This window comes from Mastigoproctus giganteus, chromosome 3 (genome assembly GCF_048544385.1).
Source record: "Mastigoproctus giganteus isolate SK-2022 chromosome 3, ASM4854438v1, whole genome shotgun sequence".
Lineage (NCBI taxonomy): Eukaryota > Metazoa > Arthropoda > Arachnida > Uropygi > Thelyphonidae > Mastigoproctus > Mastigoproctus giganteus.
This window is the reverse complement of record NC_143577.1, coordinates 253,362,935-253,384,837: the sequence shown is the minus strand read 5'-3', so window position 1 is coordinate 253,384,837 and position 21,903 is coordinate 253,362,935. Positions and strand designations below refer to the sequence as shown.

Below are 21,903 nucleotides of genomic sequence, written 5' to 3'. Positions count from 1 at the left end.
AGTGACAATTATTCCACCTACATGGAATAATTGTTACTGATCTCATTTTTTTATTGACTTTTTTCCCCTTATTGCCTATGCCCTTATTAATTCTCAGAGAAGAACTAATTCACTTAGTAATTCTAATAGTAGAATTAATAAATAAGAATAAATTTATTAACCATTAAGTTATAAAAATTAATTAATAAGAAATAAGCATAATTGGAAAGATGTATATGGCCCACTTATGAAATTCCTCAAACTGCACAAACTTGATTTGAGTAAATTTGTATGTGTTATTATTACAGATGGTGCACCTTTCATGATATGTAAATATAATTTTTTTCTAATAAAAATGAAAGGATATCTAATTTTGTTCATTACAACTTTTTGATTCATATTGAGGCCTTGTGTTCAGGAATGAATAAATTAAGGATGGGTTGAAGTCAAACATTTTTTTGCAAAATCCCCAAATAAGTGACTTCTAAATATATATATTTGGAAAATCTTCAAGCCCTGCATTCTGATCTTATTACCCATACAGAGGTTCGTTAGCTCAGCAGTCATGAAAAGGGCCTGTTCAATGTTTGAAGAAGAAAAAACTTTTCAAATAGAAAGCAATAACGAAAATATTTTTAATAAAACTTTTACTGAAGATTTCACTTTCATTCATGGTTGACATCTTCAGCCATTTAAATAAGTTAAACTTGAGGCTACAGGAAAAAGACAAATTTGTTAAAGTTATATACGAGGAAATTATTGAATTTCAGAAAAAACTTCGTGTTTCAGAATCAAGTTTAAAAAGGAAATTTGCTTGATTTTCCTACTCTTAAAAATTTTCTGGGAAAAACTGCTGACGACTGCCCATCTTTTGCAATGAATGTAATCTAAGACCTTGGTGACCAATTCCAAGAAAGATTTGAATACTTGAAAGAGCACCTTCAAATTTTGAAATAATAAATTACAGAAAATTTGAAATTATTAACTTCGAACAAATTTTCAATCAAAGTGAAGTAGCAGCTGCCGAGTTAGGAGTTGTTGATATGCAGTCGTCTTTAGCTCGGAAATGTCTTTTCCAACACAAAACTATTTTAAAATTCTGGGTTTCTTCTGAGTGCAAAAAATTTCCTTTATTACAAAGAGAAGAGTTCAAAGTATTGTCTATGTTTGGATCAGCGTACACATGTGAAAGTGCTTTTTCATTAATGAACAATATCAAAAACAGAAAAAAAAAAAAGGACAAGATTATTCACATCACAATTGGGAAAAAAAATTACGTTATCTCTTCATAATGGACAAGTTAATTTCAAAGGTTTGGCGTAATCTCTTCAGATATTTTTTCATGTTATCATTTGGAGGGGGCGGGGTTTTACTTGCATGCAATATATCAGAAGTAATTTTATATTATGAAGATTATTCCTGGCTTATTTTTTAATAAGCCAGGAATAATCGCAAGTTGTATCTATTTATATTCTGTCCCCTTCCCTGAATGATTATTGTTAATTTTTTCAAGAAAATCTCCATGGTTATAAATGATAGAATATTTCTTTTCGAAGTAAGAAAAAATGGCGCCTGCCTGCTACACACAAAACAGAAAGTAACTCGGAAAACGAGTTCCCTATTTTAAAACAGCCGAAAGGGGATGAGAACTAAACACCCTAATAAGACTAACCATATTGGGCTTAGGCATCTCAGTCATTGCAGCTTTTATTTTTTGTTTTATTTTCATAAGGATTATGTGGAAGGTCAGTTGATTTTGATATTAAAAAAATCTCATTAAACATACATTAAAATTTTAACATTTTCTATTATATAATTACAAATTTCCACACTAACAAAATAAGTCACCTTCGTAATGTTCCTTTGTTTTCGTGCTAGCTACTAATTTTATTTTAATCATAAAGAAAACAGTTGTGGACCTAATAGAAAACTTCACTCATCAATGACCAATCAATACAGAGCTTTCTCTATCCCATCAACGAAGACCGAACAGAGAGATTTTTCTTGATACAGCAATAATCACAAGTGGGCGAATGACGTCACGAATTTTTTTACTGAACTCATTTTTTAATGACTTTTTCCCCTCATGTCTGATGCGCTTATTAATTCTAATAGTAGAATTAACAAGGGAAGAATAAATTAATTAATAAGAAATATATAATAAATTAATTGTAATGGTAGTTATTAATTGTAATAGTATAATAAACTCATTTATTTTGCCAAGTGATATTTTTCATAACTATAAAAATAGTAGTAAAAAATTAAAATATTATTATTGTAAATTCTTTTATTACATATAAGTTTTAAGACTCTCTTGGCGTGACATTTTTTTGTAAAAAGTTTATGCAACAATTGCTTATCTGTTGCTAAATGTTTACATGAAAATCAAATAGACTATTAAAGTATAAGTAGAAAATGTTGACCACTGAGGTTGATGATGGAGGATAAATTTCATTTATCCTTAGTGATCTAAGGTATTAAGGAGAATAAAAATATTTTAGGATAGAGAAAATCAAAAGTTCCTTTTTCTGTCCTGGATAGAGAATATTGTTTAAGAAAGTTCAAGAGGATGCTTGGGTAACTTATAAGATATAAAGCAATTCAGAAAAATTTCCATTGAGTTTAAGGCTATTCATACAAGTCATTATCCATCTATGGGAATTCTGTTTGTGTTTTAGTCCAGTTTGTAAGTAGCCAAAGCTCAAGGAGAGGAATTGATCAGGGTATTAAGGAATTTTAAGTAATTTGAATTAATCTTTATGGATCCCTACGAAGAAAACAACTTACTCAGTCTCGACATTTTTAAAATAATATTTTCAGGTGGTTAAAGCTTCAGGTGGTTAACTGTTAAACTTGACTTATTCTAGCTGGAGAATGAATTCAAAAGAATGTATTCGTTGATTATAAGCAACGTATATTCATACTTCTAATCTGTCCCATTTAGCCTGTTGGGAGTAATATGCAAATTAATTTAGTACATTTGAAATTTTTCTGTTTTTCCTAAATAAATTGTGAAGCAATTTTTATAATAGCCAAAGGGACTTTCAACCTCTTTGAACACGTATATTGAGATATTGTCAAAACTGCATATTGTATGAAGTAATGTCCTTGATATGTTATAAATTCTAATAACAAATAATTAAAACACATTATTCCATGCTTTGTTTCTGATACAATTGAAAGAGTTGGGACCATTTCGCTGTCCATGTAGTTTGGGACCTGCTGGCTGCAGAAAGAGGTTAAAGGACGCGACAGTCCTCCATGCATCTCATAAAGAAAGGAAAGCCAATATTTTCTGCATGGAATCTTAAAGACAAATTCTACTATTGATTACTTAATTATTATTGCGTGATTGCTTTGTTTTTCCTTTTTCACTATCGAATCTGTTGAGAATTTTATCCGAAAAGCGTTTCAGAATCGTCAAAGCAGATGATAACTCAGTGGATCTCTTTTTGTTTTTAAAATTAAACTCTGTTATTGACTCGGCATTCTCTATAACCCTACCCTTTCTTCAAGTGATAAAACTTGTTTCTGCACATCCGTCGAACTCAACATTTACTTTCTACTCCTGTGTTCCGTTTTCTTCTCATGTAAAATAATCACCAGAGCAGTTTAAGCTTACCCCACCAATGAATAAGTGACAACGTTCATTGCCTGTATTATTATTAGTTTTATACTTAAACCAAGGCGAGTTCAGTGGAAATTATTTGCTATTCGCATAACAAAACGGCATTTTACACAGTTCGATCCTCGAACAATCATACCCACCAGGTGATGCCGTGGTGGGGTTTCAATTGTAAGGAGAAATTATAAAGTCAAATGAACAATGTAATATGAGATTTTAATTTCCTGTCTGTAGTTGAAGCTTGAAAATATTCATTTCTTAAAACTGTGAGGATAACATTTTATTTACAAGCTGTAATTATAATGTTTTTCTACCAAGATATTTTCATGTTTAAACTAAATGAACACTTTTCAAAGATACAGGTTCTGATTCAAAAAATTGTGGTTGCCGTTTCAAGACACACATAAATTAGGTCATGATTCTACGGCAAGATGGTGATTGTCACGTTGTTTGGTAAGGTCCGAATTCAAATTTTATTCAGTGATGTGACAAAATGTTTAAATTCTAAACCAATCTGAAGGGGAGCCATGCCCAAGATTTTTTCTCCCCAAATCCTTAGTATAATCCTAAACATTTGTTGTTGTACGGTTCTAGGGACATCAGCGACTAAGGTCGTACTTCTCTGTTTATAAACTATCTGTAAATTACGTGACTTTTGCAGTCGATATCCATTTTAGTCTCCAGAGCACTTTCTTCTATCTCCTTCAACCCATGCATGGTACTACTAAACTTGTTTCCCTAATGCTGATATAAAATAACACTAATAATATAATATAACAAAATAATACTCACTAAAACTAATATTAACATTAGGTGACTGACGACTTTCTTCAACCGGTGAAATACCACCGCTTTGCTTATTGAACCCTAGAGGTGGTGAAACCCATGTTTAGTCTCGAGAGCAAATTTTCTGGCATTCCCACCAGCCCAAACTCTTTCAACCCATGCACGGCCCTAAGTACTGTAGGTTTGATAACTTTTGGGGGTTTCATTAAAAACAATTATCTCTTTTATTGTGCTAATTCTACCGTTTATTAATCCTTTTGTAACATTCACAATGTATCCAAGCATTCCCTAACCCCTTCAAAGATCTCAACGATTTTTGGAATACTGCTTGTTTTATCAATTTGTGAAGGTGAGAATAATCTTTATCTTCATTTGTATCTTCATATGGGAGTAGTGGTTGAAACAGAGACACGAGAGGATCTAGATTTGTTTAGCAACAAAAAGAGAATTTAAATATTTGTAATTCATTTTTGACCGTTGTTTAGTCACCAATTTAACTAAACTTGGGCGAAGAATATATGAAAGAAGAATATTGTTCATATGGATATCTCAAGAGAAGAAATGAATGAGGAAGTGATAATTAGATTTTTTGGTGAAAATAAATCCAAAGCTGGAAACGATTTTATCAAATTATGATATTTGCGTGAATGGCGAGTTGTTTTATAATGATATCTACTTAGTAATTAAATGTTACAAATGCCAAAAATTTAACCATACTGCCAGGAATTGTAGAAGTAACTATTGATCGTGCGGCAATATCCTTTGAACTTAGCCAGCAAGGAGAGAGAAACGATTATAGGGAATCAACTGAGGTGATTTATTACCAGGGGCTCATATCTGATGGGTATGGGCTTGGTACACCCAGGGTCCGGAGTTGGATATCATAATTCTTCTCTTTCTTGGTGATTCCCTTCTACTTCTGATTCTCTCTCTCAGGTTAACTCGGAAATTTTTTTGCCTGATGCTGCATAAGCCTCAGACTTCCTTGCACTATGTGGCTAGTAATAATAATAATTACAAAAATGGGGAACATTTAATGACCACCTGGAAGAAAGACTAACTGGATTTGAGAAGGAGAGCTGGGATGACATGAGCTGGGAGGATTCAGTATGAGTGATCCAATAAATTGTAATTGATCCATCATCAGTTTCAACGAACAAAATAAAAGAACACCAGTTAAATAATGGTGTTCAAATAATGGACAAAGAAATTAAAAAAGAGACTGCATCAGGAAGGAGAAAATGTTAAAGGAAGAAACGTTTAGCAGGCGAGAATCAAGACACGGGAATCCATAAAGAAGAATATATGGCATTTAAAAGAACTTATGGGCATATGTAGGTAAACAAAATATCAGACACGAAGAGATCTAGTAAAGACATCAGGAAACGAAGGACTTTGGGGATTAATTTATAAGTTGTCGACGGGGAAATTTAAATTCCCTCTGGATGTTTTTTTTTTTTTTTTTCAGTTGGGCAGGCTAATGAAGAAATATTGGATTTGAGAAATTCTGTTAATAGAACAGATGATATAATGTGAGTAGTAAAAGGAAGACTAAAATATACACAATTGCAACTGGATATAAGAAAGGGAAAATGAGAAGCCTTGCACAATGGAAGAATTAGAGCAATCAATTCAAAACAATAACCTTATGGAAATGCCTTAGTATGAATTTGGTTGAAGGGAAAATGATGAAACGAATGGTCAATTCACTTTTTAAGGATGTATAATGCGTGTGTGAAAGATGGTGTTTCCTGGACCATGAAAGGAGCCATTATTAAAAAATATTCTTAATTTCGCCTGAATGCTGACAGGAAGGGAAAACTATTATAATAAACAGAAACTTCCAATTTGGGGATACGATTTGGCTTTATTCAAAGGAAAGGAACAAGTGAATTTTCCAAATTGGAAAATTCATAATTTTAACATATTTGAAGTGCAGTTGTAATTTAAATTTTGTAACTGCTCTGTATATATGGATATCTCAAGAGAAGAAATGAATCAGGAAGTCATAATTAGATTTTTCTGTGAAAATAAATCCTAAGCTGGAAAAGATTTTATCAAAGCAAAAAATATTTGTGGGAATGGCGAGTTGTTTTATAATGATATCTACTTAGTAATTAAATGTTACAAATACCAAAAATTTAGGCATACTGCCAGGAATTGTAGAAGTATCTATTGATCACACGGCAATATCCTTTGAACTTAGCCAGCAAGAAGAGGGGAACGTTTATAGGGAATCAACTGAGGTGATTTATTACCTGGGGCTCACATCTGATGGGTATAGGCTTGGCACACCCAGGGTCCGGAGTTGGATATCATCATTCTTCTCTTTGTTGGTGATTCCCTACTACATCTGATTCTCTCTCTCTCTCTCAGGGTAACTTGGAAATTTTTTTTGGCTGTTGGTGCATAAGCCTCAGGCTTCCTTGCACTATGTGGTTAGTAATAATAATAATAATTACAAAAATTCTAAATGGGGAACATTTAATGACCACCTGGAAGAAAAACTAACTGGATTTGAGAAGGAGAGCTGGGATGACATGAGATGGGAAGATTCAGTATGAGTGATCCAATAAATTCTAATTGATCCATCATCAGTGTCAACGAACAAAATAAAAAAACACCAGTTAAATAATGGTGTTCAAATAATGGACAAAGGAATTATAAAAGAGAGTGCATCAGGAAGGAGAAAATGTCAAAGGAAGAAAAGTTTAGCAGGCGACAATCAAGACACGGGAATCCATAATGAAGAATATATGGCATTTAAAAGAACTTATGGGAATATGTAGGTAAAACAAAATATCAGACACAAAAAGATCTAGTAAAGACATCAGGTAACGAAGGACTTTGGGGATTAATTTGTAAGTTATCGACGGGGAAATTTAAATTCCCTCTGGGTGTTTTTTTTTGTAACTGCTCTGTATTAAAATCATGCAGCTGAACCACAGTTCAAACAGAGAACTTTCACTATGAAGAGGAAAGTTTGAACTCTTGGTTCCACTGTGTGATTATAATATTAAAGTACTTTAATATTAAGTATATTAAAGATAGAAAATCAGTGTAGTAATGTTATTTTGCATTGTACTTTCAGGCAATCCCTTTATCAGAAAATAGTGGCCCTGGAAAGGGCCGTTTTTTTTTTTTTTTTTTCCTTTGATTTAAGCACGTTCTCCTCGAATCCGTCTAGCCAGCTGCATATCTTTGGGCATGATAGTTACCCGCTTGGCATGAATTGCACACAAGTTGGTGTCTTCGAACAACTGCACTAAGAAAGTTTCGCTGGCTTCTTGCAGGGCACCGATGGCAGCACTCTGGAAGCGAAGGTCAGTTTTGTATTCCTGGGCTATCTCACGAACAAGACGCTGGAATGGAATCTTTCTGATTAGAAGATCCGTTGACTTCTGGTAACGACGAATTTCTCGAAGGGCAACGGTCCCTGGCCTGTAACGGTGGGGCTTCTTTACTCCACCCGTAGTAGGTGCAGTCTTCCGAGCAGCTTTCGTGGCTAACTGCTTCCTTGGGGCCTTTCCTCCTGTGGATTTACGTGCGGTTTGCTTAGTACGAGCCATAACGATGGAAGGGTGCTGGAACTTCGGAAAACCAAGTGAATTGACTGACAAACTTCACGGCATTTATAGGCGCCAAACTTCCTTCCGAAGCTTGGTGATTGGATTAAACTTGGTGAATGCTGATTGGCTAATAGGGCTGCAGCCAGTTTCTCGAGATGAAGAGTTTGATATTAAATCTAATCCTTCCTTCCTGGTTATGAGAGTATTTCAAATGACGTCACAATTAGCCTCAAGTTTCCTAGACAGTATCTATTCCGTGAATCCAAAATATTTTTCATAATATACAACATGCTGGGATAATAAATTCTTGTTACATGTTAGTTGCTTCCATAATTTATTACATTTATAGTTCTAAGACAATAAAAACGGCTTTTTTTTTTATTCTGAGAATTTTTTTTTTCCTATAAGTTTCTGGATTATTAACTACATTTTAACTTAAATATGGTTATATATCTCGAACCATTTTATACTTTTTTTTTTTTAATCATTTCGTGTTCCTCTTCATGTAAATCCCAAACTAATTATGTTCCTTGTCGAAATTCAATTACAGTTCGCTTTCTTCATTTTCTTATATTATATGTCTTCTATTATAATTCTTATGTCTTGTCCAGGCCAGGAAAAGACTTCACTCATTTAAAAATCTCTCTAGAAAAAAAACTTAACTCGTCTTGTTGAAAGGCTCACAAGAATTTTCTACTCATGCGGTTTCCATAAGTTTAAAGTTATTTCTTTTTTTTATTTCATTTCATAAATTTCTTACTTTGACGACTGATAACTCCAAGAAGTTCATCTTTCATAAAAATCTCTACCAACACGGCCCAACAATTAAAATACCCTGGTATCATTTTTAATATCAAGATGTCTTTCCATTCACATGTTGACTAACTAGCTAAGAAAATTAGGAATTATGCAGCCATGATATCCAGGATCACCAAATGTGATGGGTTCTTAAAAAAAAACATTTAATCTGATTAAGTCCAGTCATCTTTTATGGGGTTGGAATCTGGTATAACGCAATCACTATAGTCAGAATTAAAAGTAAAGTACATAGAGAAACATGCTGCTAGCCATAACCAGATCTTCATGTATGGGTGAGCACCTGTTGCATGTCTTGGAATGTGTTGTCCCTGGAAACAGTACGCCAGTACTCGAACGGTAGTTCAACTGCGACTTGGAACACTGTGATGTATACAGAAATGGAAAATTTTACAAAACGAAATGTTTAATATATTCATTCTGGGTAACCGGGTGGAAAACGCCCGGGTTCGGATTCCATCGATGACTTTTGTCGGCTTTATTCACTCACTCCGTGGCCAAGTTAGTCGGTCTCAGGCGTAGCCGATAGTAAAGTTTTTTCCCTACAAACTGAGGTTTTTTGTTCCGCAAGACAATCATATCGACCAGAGAACACAGGCAATTTACAGAGTAATATGCATAGGTGTTGAGTTAGCATTCTGAGTGACTAATAAATAAATAATTTTTTTTTTATTCATTGTGGGGTTTCCTCAAACAAAAACTAATTTTTGCTTTTAAAACGTGGGTTAAAAGAGTTCAATTAATTTAAATTCTTTTTATGAATAGTAACATAAACTTTTTAATTATTTTTTTCGTATAATTGAAATTTATTATAAAATATTACGAAACGTATGTTCACTGAGAAGGAAAGTTGAAGTATGGATTAGAAAAGAAATGTTATTTTGAAATGTAAGTTCAGCAGTCCCTCTACCAGGAAATGGTGGCACAATAAAGGGCTGTTTTTTGGTCTGATTTAAGCACGTTCTCCTCGAAGCCACCTGAATATCTTTAGACATGTTGGTTACTCTATTGGTATGAGTTGCACACAAGTTGGTGTCTTCGAACAACTCCACTAAGTAAGCTTCTCGCAAGGCAACGATGGCAGCACTGTTGAAGGGAAGATCAGTTTTGTAATCGAACAAGGCTCTGAAAGGGAACCTTTCGGATTAGAAGTTCCGTTTTAAAATGTTTAATTGTGCTTCTGAAAGGAATTCATTAATAAATTCTTTGAAGAGCAGTTTTCCGAATTCCTTTTCTTCTGGTGCATCTCCTTCTGGAAAAAAAACAAAAACGTAGTTATCTTTCTTGAAGTTATTTTATCGTTTTGTTTCGGTCGACCCATTCAACTTTTACTGCACTGGAAAATCTAAATCGCATTAAATTCTTTAGGCCATATTTTGGTGACCTTCTGTCGACAAGATTAGGAGAAATTGTTAAAATTCAAACCAATTTCACGAGAGAATTAAGCAACAGGATACAAAATAATTTATAATTTTATTCAAAGTGTTTGCCCTTCTTGCTGTCTTTCGGCCATTTCAGCAATTCATGAACTCCGAATTTGTTTTCTCTGTGTCGGTAAAGTCATTTTCTTCTCTACAACAATTTTTTTTTCCGTGTATCCATGAATTTCTCCTAGAAATATCACCTTCCTCAAACAATACCATTTGACGTGTATCAGAAACACATCATTGTATATTGTATTAAAAATATATGTTATTTGAGTTTATAACTAATTTTATGAACTTATTAAAGACGACTCCGTATCCTTGTGGGAAGGAGCAGCAGTGCGTACCACACGCTTCTTGATTAGACCGGGGTTCGAGCCCGTTACCACCGTATGCGGAAAGATCAGGGAACCACTACCGCATATCCTGGAGCAATATGGTCTTAGTTGCTACTGCTCCTAAAAACCCAAACAACAACATTAACTTATTAATTGAAATTGCCTAAATTTTCTTAATATTATGAAATATGATTGAAATGATTGAAAAAATGCTCTACCTGAGCATTTTTTCCCAGCTTATTTCAATCATGAAATAAGCTGAGAAATTACGACATTGAATCACCGATATCAGCAGATGTAATATGAACAAAACACTTTTCACATTTCTAGTTGTTCCATGCTGACTGACAATGCAACAACCGAAATAATCCTAATTCGTCGGATAAGGAGGCATGTTTCCATTTTTCAAGTTACTAGTGTTGGTGCCCGTACTACTTTATTTTAGTACTGTATTTGTTTTAGCCGTATAGTGCAAGGGAGGCAGAAATATTTGCTGCACTATATGGAATCAGCCAAAAAAAAAAAAAAAAAAAAAGGTGAAACCCTAAACACTTCACCCTTTCGTACCCTCCAGGAATTTGTCTGGTTCTTCCTGTTCAGACCGTCCACTCCCACAGCAAAAGGCCTGTACCAGCAATCAACGACCTTCCTTGAAAGCCTGTTCCAGCAACCCACTGGCCGATGGCAAACTCCCGCACATCTCTCCTGCAATCAACCTTCCCTTTCAAGTTGCCCTTTCAAAGGGAAGCTTTAGCACATTACAGTTTTGAAAACTGGAATATCGCATGACAGCCCGCATCGACCAACTGTTTTATGTGCATGTGTTCCTAGATCTCACTTGCCTTATGAAAAGTGACCAGGTAGTCCTGAAACAAGCTATCATAACCGTCCAATCTCTTCAACAAGTTAACTAACTAAAGCTATTGGCGAGCCATCTGTTTTAAAGTAAAACAATACCAAGGAAACTCGTTCGAAGGCAAGTTTGTTCTGCTGTGAGAGTTGGAACCATTTCATCGTCCATGCAGTTGACCTGCTGGCTGCAGGAAGAGATTAAAGGACAAGACAGTCCTGCATGCATCTTAGAAAGAAAGCAATATCAATATTTTCTGCGTGCGTGAATTCTTAAAGGCAAATGCAACTGTTGATTATAGTCCGAATTACTTAATTATTATTCCCGGATTGTGTAGTTCTTTAGTTTCATCCCTTTCACTCTCCAATCTGTTGAGCATTTCTTACGAGAATCGTCCCTCTTCGCTCCCGATGATAATTTGTTTTTAATATTAAAATCCAATTAACTCAATTTGGGTGAATATTGGTCATAGTGCAATATCCATTGAACAAGAATAATTATTAATGATGTGGAAAAGGAAATAAGCAAAAAAAGTCTTTTTTACGGATCTATATGAAAGATGAATATTGTTCATATGGATATCTCATGAGAAGACACGAATCAGAGAATCATCGTTAGGTTTTTCAGTGAAAATCAATCCGAACTGGAAGGGGGTTTTTTAAGGAATAAATTTTAATAAGTGGTAGCAAAAAAAATTGTGGGAATGGCAAGTTGTTTTATAAAGATAGCAAAATAATATTAAAACCCAATTAGTAATTAAATGTTACAAAAGCCATGTTACAAAACTTAATAAATAAATGTTACAAATGCCATGTTACAAAACTTAATAAATAAATGTTACAAATGCCATGTTACAAAACTTAATAAATAAATGTTACAAATGCCAAAAATTTAGCCATACTGCCAGGAATTGTAGAAGTAACTATTGATCACAGGGCAATATCCTTTGAACTTGGCCAGCAAGGAGAGGGGAACATTTATTGGGAATCAACTGAGGTGATTTATTACCAGGGGCTCACATCTGATCGGTATGGTCTTCGCACACCCAAGGGTCCGGAGCTGGATATCATCATTCTTCTCTTTCTTGGTGATTCCCTTCTACTTCTGATTCTCTCTCTCAGGGTAACTGAGAAAATTTTTTTCGGCAGGCTTCCTTGCACTATGTGGCTACTAATAATAATAATAATAATAATTACAAAAATGCTAAATGGGGACCATTTAATGACCACCTGGAAGAAAGATTAACTGGATTTGAGGAGAGCTGGGATGACATGAGATGGGAAGTTCAGTATGAGTGATCCAATAAATTGTAATTGATCCATCATCAGCGTCAACGAACAAAATAAAAGAACACCAGTTAAATAATGGTGTTCAAATAATGGACAAAGAAATTAAAAAAGAAACTGCATCAGGAAGGAGAAAATGTCAAAGGAAGAAACGTTTAGCAGGCGGGAATCAGGACACGGGAATCCATAAAGAAGAATATAGGGCATTTAAAAGAACTTATGGGCATATGTAGGTAAAACAAAATATCAGACACGGACAGATCTAGTAAATACATCAGGTAACTAAAAACGTTTGGGATTAGTTTATAAATTATCGACGGAGAAATTTAAATTTTCTGTGGGTGATATTGTTTTTTCAATTGGGCCGTCTAGTGAAGAATCATTGGATTGGAGAAATTCTGTTAATAGAACATTGGATCATATAATGTGAGTAGAAAAAGGAAGACTAAAATATACACAATTGCAACTGGAAATAAGAAAGGGAAAAGAGGAGTATCTTAATAGGGAAAGTGAGAAGCCTTGCACAATGGAAAAATTAGAGCAATCAATTCGAAAAATAACCTTATGGAAATGCCTTAGTATGAATTTGGTCGAAGAGAAAATGATAAAACGAATGTGGACAAATGGCCAATTCACCTTTTAAGGATGTATAATGCGTGTTTGCTGCACTATGAAAGGAGCCATTATTAAAAATCAGAAACTTCCAATTTGGGGATACGATTGGGCTTTATTCAAAGGAAAGGAACAAGTGAATTTTTCAAATTTGAATAATTTCAATTATAAATTGGAAAATTCATAATTTTACCATATAAAGTGCAGTTGTAATTTAAATTTTGTATCTGCTCTGTATTAAAATCATGCAGCTGAACCACAGTTCAAACAGAGAACTTTCACTATGAAGAGGAAAGTTTGAACTCTTGGTTCCACTGTGTGATTATAATATTAAAGTACTTTAATATTAAGTATATTAAAGATAGAAAATCAGTGTAGTAAAGTTATTTTGCATTGTACGTTCAGGCAATCCCTTTATCAGGAAATGGTGGCCCTGAAAAGGGCCGTTTTTTTTTTTTTTTTTTTTTTGCTTTGATTTAAGCACGTTCTCCTCGAATCCGTCTAGCCAGCTGCATATCTTTGGGCATGATAGTTACCCGCTTGGCATGAATTGCACACAAGTTGGTGTCTTCGAACAACACCACTAAGAAAGCTTCGCTGGCTTCTTGCAGGACACCGATAGCAGCACTCTGGAAACGAAGATCAGTTTTGCATTCCTGGGCTATCTCACGAACAAGACGCTGAAATGGAATCTGTCTGATTAGAAGATCCGTTGACTTCTGGTAACGACGAATTTCTCGAAGGGCAACGGTCCCTGGCCTGTAACGGTGGGGCTTCTTTACGCCACCCGTAGTAGGTGCAGTCTTCCGAGCAGCTTTCGTGGCTAACTGCTTCCTTGGGGCCTTTTCTCCTGTGGATTTACGTGCGGTTTGCTTAGTACGAGCCATAACGATGGAACGGTGCTGGAACTTCGGAAAACCAAGTGAATTGAGTGACAAACTTCACGGCATTTATAGGCGCCAAACTTCCTTCCGAAGCTTGGTGATTGGATTAAAGTTGGTGAATGCTGATTGGCTAATAGGGCTGCAGCCAGTTTCTCGAGATTAAGAGTTTGATATTAAATCTAATCCTTCCTTCCTGGTTATGAGAGTATTTCAAATGACGTCACAGTTAGCCTCACGTTTTAGCAATAAATCAGCTCACACACCAAACATAAGAATTTTATTGTAACTAAAATATTTACAAATTAAAATAAAATAAATATTTACAAAAACTGCTATATATTAAATTAATTTTAGTTTATTTTAGTGTATTTTATCGCAAAGATTTTATCACCGTTTTAATGTTTTAAAATAATAGCAGTTTTTGTAAATATTTATTTTATTTTATTTTCATTTGTAAATATTTTAGTTACAGTAAAATTCTTATGGTGTATGAGCTGATTTATTGCTAAAATATGAATTTGCCCAACCTCAGAGGCCTTTTTCAGGATAGCCTCAAGTTTCCTAGACAGTATCTATTCCGTGAATTCAACATATCTTTTAAAATATACAAAAAGATGGGATAATAAATTCTTGTTACATGTTAGTTACTTCTATAATTTATTACATTTATAGTTCTAAGACAATAAAAACGTTTTTTTTTATTCTGAGAATTTATTTTTTTTTCCTATAAGTTACTGGATTATTAACTACATTTTTAACTTAAATTTGATTATATATCTCGAACCATTTTATACTGTTTTTTTTTTTTTTTCAATCATTTCGTGTTCCTCTTCATGTAAATCCCAAACTAATTATGTTCCTTGTCGAAATTCAATTACAGTTCGCTTTCTTCATTTTCTTATATTATATGTCTCCTATTATAATTCTTATATGTCTTGTCCAGGCCAGAAGAAGACTTCACTCGTTTAAAAATCTCTCTAGAAAAAAAACTTAACTCGTCTTGTTGAAAGGCGCACAAGAATTTTCTACTCATGCGGTTTCCATAAGTTTAAAATTATTTCTTTTTTTATTTCATTTCATAAATTTCTTACTTTGACGACTGATAACTCCAAAAAGTTCACCTTCCATAAAAATCTCTACCTACACGGCCCAACAATTAAAATACCCTGGTATCATTTTTTATATCATGATGTCTTCCCACTCACGTGTTGACTAACTAGCTAAGAAAATTAGCAATTATGCAACCATGATATCCAGGATCACCAAATGTGATGGGTACTTAAAAAAGACAATTTAATCTGATTAATTCCAGTCATCTTTTATGGGGTTGGTAACTGGTATAACGCAACCACTACAGTCAGAATTAAAAGTAAAATACACAGAGAAATATGCTGCTAGCCATAACCAGATCTTCCTGTACGGGTGAGCCCCTGCTCCAAGTCTTGGAATGCGTTGTCCCTGGAAACAAAGTACGCCAGTACACGAACGGTAGTTCAACTGCGACTTGGAACGCTGTGATGAATACAGAAATGGAAAATTTTACAAAACGAGATGTTTAATATATTCATTCTGGGTAACCGGGTGGAATACGCCTGGGTTCGGATTCTGTCCATGACTTTTATGGACTTTTTTCGCTCACTCCGTGGACAGGTCTCAGGCGTAGCCGATAGTAAAGTTTTTTCCCTACAAACTAAGGTTTTTCGTCCAGCAAAACAGTCATATCGACCAGAGCACACAGCCAATTTACAGTCTAACATTCTGAGCGATCCTAATAAAGAAATAATTTTTTTTTATTCGTTGTGGGGTTTCCTCAAACAAAAACTAATTTTTGCTTTTAAAACGTGGGCTAAAAGTGTTCAATTAATTTTAATTCTTTTTATAAATTGTAACGTAAAATTTTTAATTAATTTTTTCTTATAATTGAAATTTATTATAAAATATTACGAAATATCATACCATTACGAATGGTAAGTTCACTGAGAATGAAAGATGAAGTATGGATTAGAAAAGAAATATTATTTTGCAATGTACGTTCAGCAATCCCTCTACCAGGAAATAGTGACACAGAAAAAGGCTGTTTTTTGGTGTGATTTAAGCACGTTCTCCTCGAAGCCAGCTGAATATCTTGTGACATGATGGTTACCTTATTGGTATGAGTTACACTCAAGTTGGTGCCTTCGAACAACTCCACTAAGTAAGCTTCTCGCAAGGCTCCGATGGCAGTACTGTGGAAGGGAAGGTCAGTTTTGTAATCGAACAAGGCTCTGAAAGGGAACCTTTATGATTAGAAGTTCAGTTCTAAAAATGTTTAATTGTGCTTCTGAAAGGAATTCATTAATAGATTCTTCGAAGAGCATTTTTCCGAATTCCTTTTCATTTGCTGCATCTCCTTCTGGAAAAAAAAAACAAAACGTAGTTATCTTTCTTGAAATGGTTTTATAGTTTTGTTTCGGTCGATCCATGAAACGTTTACTGCACCTGAATTTCGAAATCGCATTAAATTCTTTAGGTCATATTTTGGTGACCTGCCGTCGACAAGATTAGGAGAAATTGTTAAAAGTCAAACAAATTTCACGAGAGAATTAAGCAACAGGATACAAAATAATTTCTAATTTTATTCGTGTTTGCTCTTCTTGCTGTCTTTCGGCCATTTCAGCAATTCATCAACTCCGAATTTGTTTTCTCCTTGTCGGTAAAGTCATTTTCGTCTTTAAACAATTTTTTTCCGTGTTTCCATGAATTTCTCCTAGAAATATCATCTTCTTCACACAATACCAATTGATGTGTATCAGAAACATATCATTGTATATTCTATTAAAAATATATGTTATTTGAATTTATAAACTTATTAATTGAAATTGCCTAAATTTTCTTAATATTATGATTAAATCCTCTACCTGAGCATTGATCACTTACAAACCGGATTAAAACACAAACAGAATTCCCAAAGCAGAATAATGATGTGAATAAATATCCTTGAACTCAATGGCCAACTTTGCTAACTGCTTTAAGTCTAATTATCAGTCACCCAAAGTGGCGTATCCAGTTATTATCGTAAGGGGGATGGGGCATTGAGAAAAAGATTTTGAGGTCTTTTTAGAATGGCTCCTGCGATATTTTTCTATAATTTCAAATTTTTGGTTAACGGGGGCATAAGCCCTTTCTGCTCACCCTTGATTCAGGTAGAAATCAAGCAGAAAATGAGTTAATGATTTCAATAAAAAGTAAAGTAAAGTGCAGCCATTATCGAGCCACTGCAGGATGGAAGCCTACTCAACAATTCATTTCAATACCGTACAGCAATTGAAATTGAGGAGATAGGTTTTGCTGATAAATAAATGTAATTGCCAATGTAGATGAAGAAAGCAGCACTAAAAATTTTACAGACATTAATGAAATTATAAAAAAGGTAAGAAAAATTGTAAAAATATTCAGGATATACCCTCTCAAGATGGAATTCTTCAAAAGTACTTGAAAGCAGTACATGGTTGCGAAAAGATGCTAATTTTAAATTCGCTGGGACAGTTTATTGGGTATGATTGAGAGATTTTTAGAAACAAGAGCAGCAGTTTCTAAAGCATTAATTTATATTGAAGAAAACCAAAGTTAACTAATGAAGAATTTGATGTCCTGCAAGATATTGTTTCAACCTTGCAGCCAGTAAAATTTGTGCAGAGAAATTATGCAGCCGTGATACAACTGTGCTAAAGGAGTATTTGCTTTCATTATTAATGAGTTGCAACAACAAAAGTGAGAATTCGCCAAGAAGTTGAAAAACTCTCTTATAAAATGGATTAATGAGAGAAGGAATACGACTTTGGTCGGCCTGCTTCAGTATTTAAATAGTGGGGAAAAATATGTGAATCCTGCAATAACTGCTGGCCTCCCATCGTTACCAAACAAAGAACCATTATTTGAATTTGCTAACATGACATCGATTAGACTTTTCAACGAAGACGAATCTCCGACTAGCCCCAACTCTTCACAATCAGGAGATGAAGAAAATCAAGAAATTGCGCAATCCACGAGATTGAGAGAAAAGTGAGACACAGAGATTCAATATTAGACAAAACTTGTGCAATCTTTAACTTTTCACAGAATCACAAACAGTGTTTAAGGCCCGGTTTTAAAGAAAGAATTGAATTATTCGAGGCAATTGAGGACAGAGATTCCAACATTATGCATTTAGTTGATTCACTAAAAACCATTCCACAGACTTCTGTTGAATCAGAGAGAGCATTTTCTGCAGCAGGTTAACAAAGTGAAGAACTAGCCTTAGTGATAGTAGTGATGCTCTATGTTCTTTAAGGAGTTATTATCAAAAAAAAAAAAGAAATGTATTTTAGTTGCAAATAAAGAATTGTTCTAGTCTTTCTTTGTTTGTTGTAAATTGTCTAAATATATAAACATAGACATTAAAATATAAAAACTGTATATTTGAGAAGCCCTACTGATCATTTTAAAAGTGATGAAAGTGTTATGTCCTTACTAGGCATTCAACTTGAAAAGATGTATAAAGAAGCATTTCAGAAACAAGTTTAAAAAGGAAATTTGTTTCATTTTTCTACTCTTAAAATATGTCTGCAGAAAACTGCTGATGAGTGCCCATCGATTGCAATGAATGTAATCAAAGACGTTCGTGACCAATTCCAAGAGAGATTTGAATAGTTGAAAGAGCACCTCCCAAATTTTGAAATAATGATAAATTACAGAGAAAATATGAAATTATTAACTTCGAACAAATTTTCAATCAAAATGAAGTAGAAGCAGCCGAATTAGAATTTGATATGAAATAGTCTTCATCTCTGAAATGTCGTTTCCAACACAAAACTATTTTAAAATTCCGGGGTTCTTCCGACTACAAAAAATTTCCTTTGTTACAAAAAGAAGCATTTAAAGTACTTTCTATGTTTGGATCAACATACACCTGATTTTTCATTAACGAACAGTATCAAAAACAAAACAAAAAAAAAAAAAAGGACAAGATTGTTCACATCACATTTGGGAGAAAATTTGCGATTATCTCTTTTTAATGGAGAAATTAATTTCAAAGGTTTGGCATCATCTCTTCAGAGTCAAGGTTGATACGATAATAAATATTAGCGCCCAGAAATTTTAATTGAGAAATATAATTTTAATGATCATAGTTTAATATCAAAATCACCGATTAAAATTTGCGAAAAAAATCATACAAACTATAGTCAAACGTTTTAAGTATTATAATAATAATAAGCAGAAAATCGGATATTTTTTCATGTTACGGATCTTCCTGTTTTCGTGCTACCGTTATTTTAATAATAAAGAAAACATGGCTTTCTGGAATTACGTATTTTATACTATCAAGACCAGTTAAAATCTTGTTTATGCTTCTTGAAAATAGGGAACTAATAACTTATATGTACGAATGTTAATCCCTTTATCACAGTTTGGTGGCCCTTAAAAGGGCCGTTCTTTTTGGGTTTTTTTTTTCCTTTTCCAGTTTAACCACCAAAACCATATAAAGTCTTCCCTTGTCGTTTTAGGGCATAAACGACATCCATGGCAGTAACAGTTTTTCTCTTAGCGTGCTCCGTATAAGTAACAGCATCTCTGATGACATTCTCCAAAAACACTTTCAAGACACCACGAGTTTCTTCGTAGATCAATCCAGAAATACGCTTCACTCCGCCACGCCGGGCAAGACGTCGAATAGCCGGCTTCGTAATACCTTGGATGTTATCCCGAAGAACTTTACGATGACGTTTGGCACCTCCCTTTCCAAGTCCTTTGCCACCTTTACCACGACCAGACATTTCGAAAGATAAAGCTCAATAAACCAGAATAGCGTGCAATCAGATCAGAAAACGAACAAGCACAAATAGTTGATCATAACCTTATATATAACTCAATAGCAATTGCAGGCCTAATAGAGAGCTTTGCTCATCAAGGACCAATCAACGGAGTGCTTTTCTCAAGTCCATCCACGAGGACCGAACAGAGAGCTTTTTCTCGATACAGCAATAATTGCTTAAGTGACGTGAAAATATTAGTTTTTTTTGTAATGTTGGTTTTAGTTCACCTACTTGGAATAATTTTTACTAATGCCCTTATTAATTCTCAGAGAAGAATTAATTCACTTAGTAATTCTAATAGTAGAAGTACTCAATAATAAATAAGAATGAATTTATTAACCATTAAGATATAAAAATTAATTAATAAGGAATAAGCATAATTGGAAAGATGTATATGGCCCACTTATGAAATTCCTCACACTGCACAAACTTGATTTGAACAAATTTGTATATATTATTATTACAGATGGTGCGCCTTTCATGATTCGAAAATATAAAATTTTTCTAATGAAAATGAAAGGACAGCAAATTTTGTTCATTATAACTGTTTGACTCATATTAAGGCCTTGTGTTCACGAATTAATAAATTAAGGATGTGTTGAAGTCACATCCCCAAAAAAGTGACTTCTAAATATATACAGGGTGTTTCAGTTAAACGTTTCAGAACTTCTAAGAGGGGTAGGGTACATCCTGACAACTCGAAATCATATAGCAATGTGGGGTCGGAAATGCTTTCCTGAAGCGGTGTTGTACACAGAAGCACCATAAAGAAAAGAGACCGTAAGTGAGAAATCGTTTTAATAATACATGAAAAGAAGCAAAAGGTACATGGATTAAAGTAAGTGTTCCAAGTTTCTTCCACGGGCTACAATGCACGCCTCACAACTCCGACGCATGGACATCCGAACATTCTGGAATACTCCAGGCGAATTTCGAATTTCTTCGGCAGCTACTGCGATTCTTGCAACCAGCTCCTCAGCATTGTCAACAGGGGTGTCATAAACTAGCGATTTCATATGACCCCAGAAATAAAAATCAAGACATGATAGGTCGGGTGACTGAGCAGGCCAACGCACGGGACCACCACGTCCTATCCACTGTTGACCAAATGTGACATCCAGGTAGTTACGAACATCTCCGCTATAATGGGCAGGGGCTCCATCGTGTTGGAACCACATTGTCTATTGCGTCGATGCAGAAATCTGTTCATCTCTCAAAAGTTTTGGCAATACTTGCTGCAGAAAGATCAAGTAGATAGATCCGGTTAGACGACACGGTAACAGGTAAGGTCCGATGAGGTGATCTCCCATAATACCGGCCCATACATTGACCGAAAATCGAATCTGTGCTGCACGACGTCGTATTGCATGCGGGTTCTCGACCGCCCAGATATGGTCGTTATGAGTGTTGAAAATTCCTTCCCTTGTGAAGGATGCCTCATCGGAAAACAACACTTCAGCAGGAAAAAGGGGATTTGTAGCACATTTTCGAAGGCACCACTGTGCGAAAGCAATACGAGGTGCATAATTTTCAGATATTCTGGAATCTCAACTGGGAAGAACTTCTATAAACGATTCATCTATCTCTTCATCCTACCAGAATTTGAATGACTCTAACTCTTGTGAAAATACCTTTCTGCCATGTCACTTGCCAACAATTAAACCAAATAACTTATGCCTTACTACAGCATCAAAATATGCAATTACTGTATTCTATATGAACGCACGCAGTCTTGTAAAACATAATGATGAAATCCTCGCGCAACTGACATCATGGAATCTCTATCCAGACCTGATGGTTTTTACTGAGACCTGGTTCTCCCCTGAAGTTTCAGTCCGATTTCAAGACTATGCTCTCTTTCACAGTTGCAGATGTGATTCTAAAGGGGGTGGAGTTGCTATTT

At 34.5% G+C, this 21,903-nt stretch overlaps 3 protein-coding genes across 3 annotated transcripts; all 3 read right to left on the bottom strand.

Annotated features, from left to right (window-relative positions):
• Positions 1–7,548: 7,548 nt before the first annotated feature.
• Positions 7,549–7,959, bottom strand: LOC150089048 (histone H3.3 type 2-like). The gene has a single exon (XM_090371022.1). The coding sequence runs from the start codon at positions 7,957–7,959 to the stop codon at positions 7,549–7,551; it is 411 nt and encodes a 136-aa protein (XP_090227148.1).
• A 5,802-nt stretch (positions 7,960–13,761) lies between these two features.
• Positions 13,762–14,172, bottom strand: LOC150089047 (histone H3.3 type 2-like). Its single transcript, XM_090371021.1, has one exon. The coding sequence runs from the start codon at positions 14,170–14,172 to the stop codon at positions 13,762–13,764; it is 411 nt and encodes a 136-aa protein (XP_090227147.1).
• Positions 14,173–19,649: 5,477 nt separating this feature from the next.
• On the bottom strand, positions 19,650–19,961 carry LOC150089046 (histone H4). The gene has a single exon (XM_090371020.1). It carries the CDS (start codon positions 19,959–19,961, stop codon positions 19,650–19,652), a length of 312 nt encoding a protein of 103 aa, XP_090227146.1.
• Positions 19,962–21,903: the final 1,942 nt, after the last annotated feature.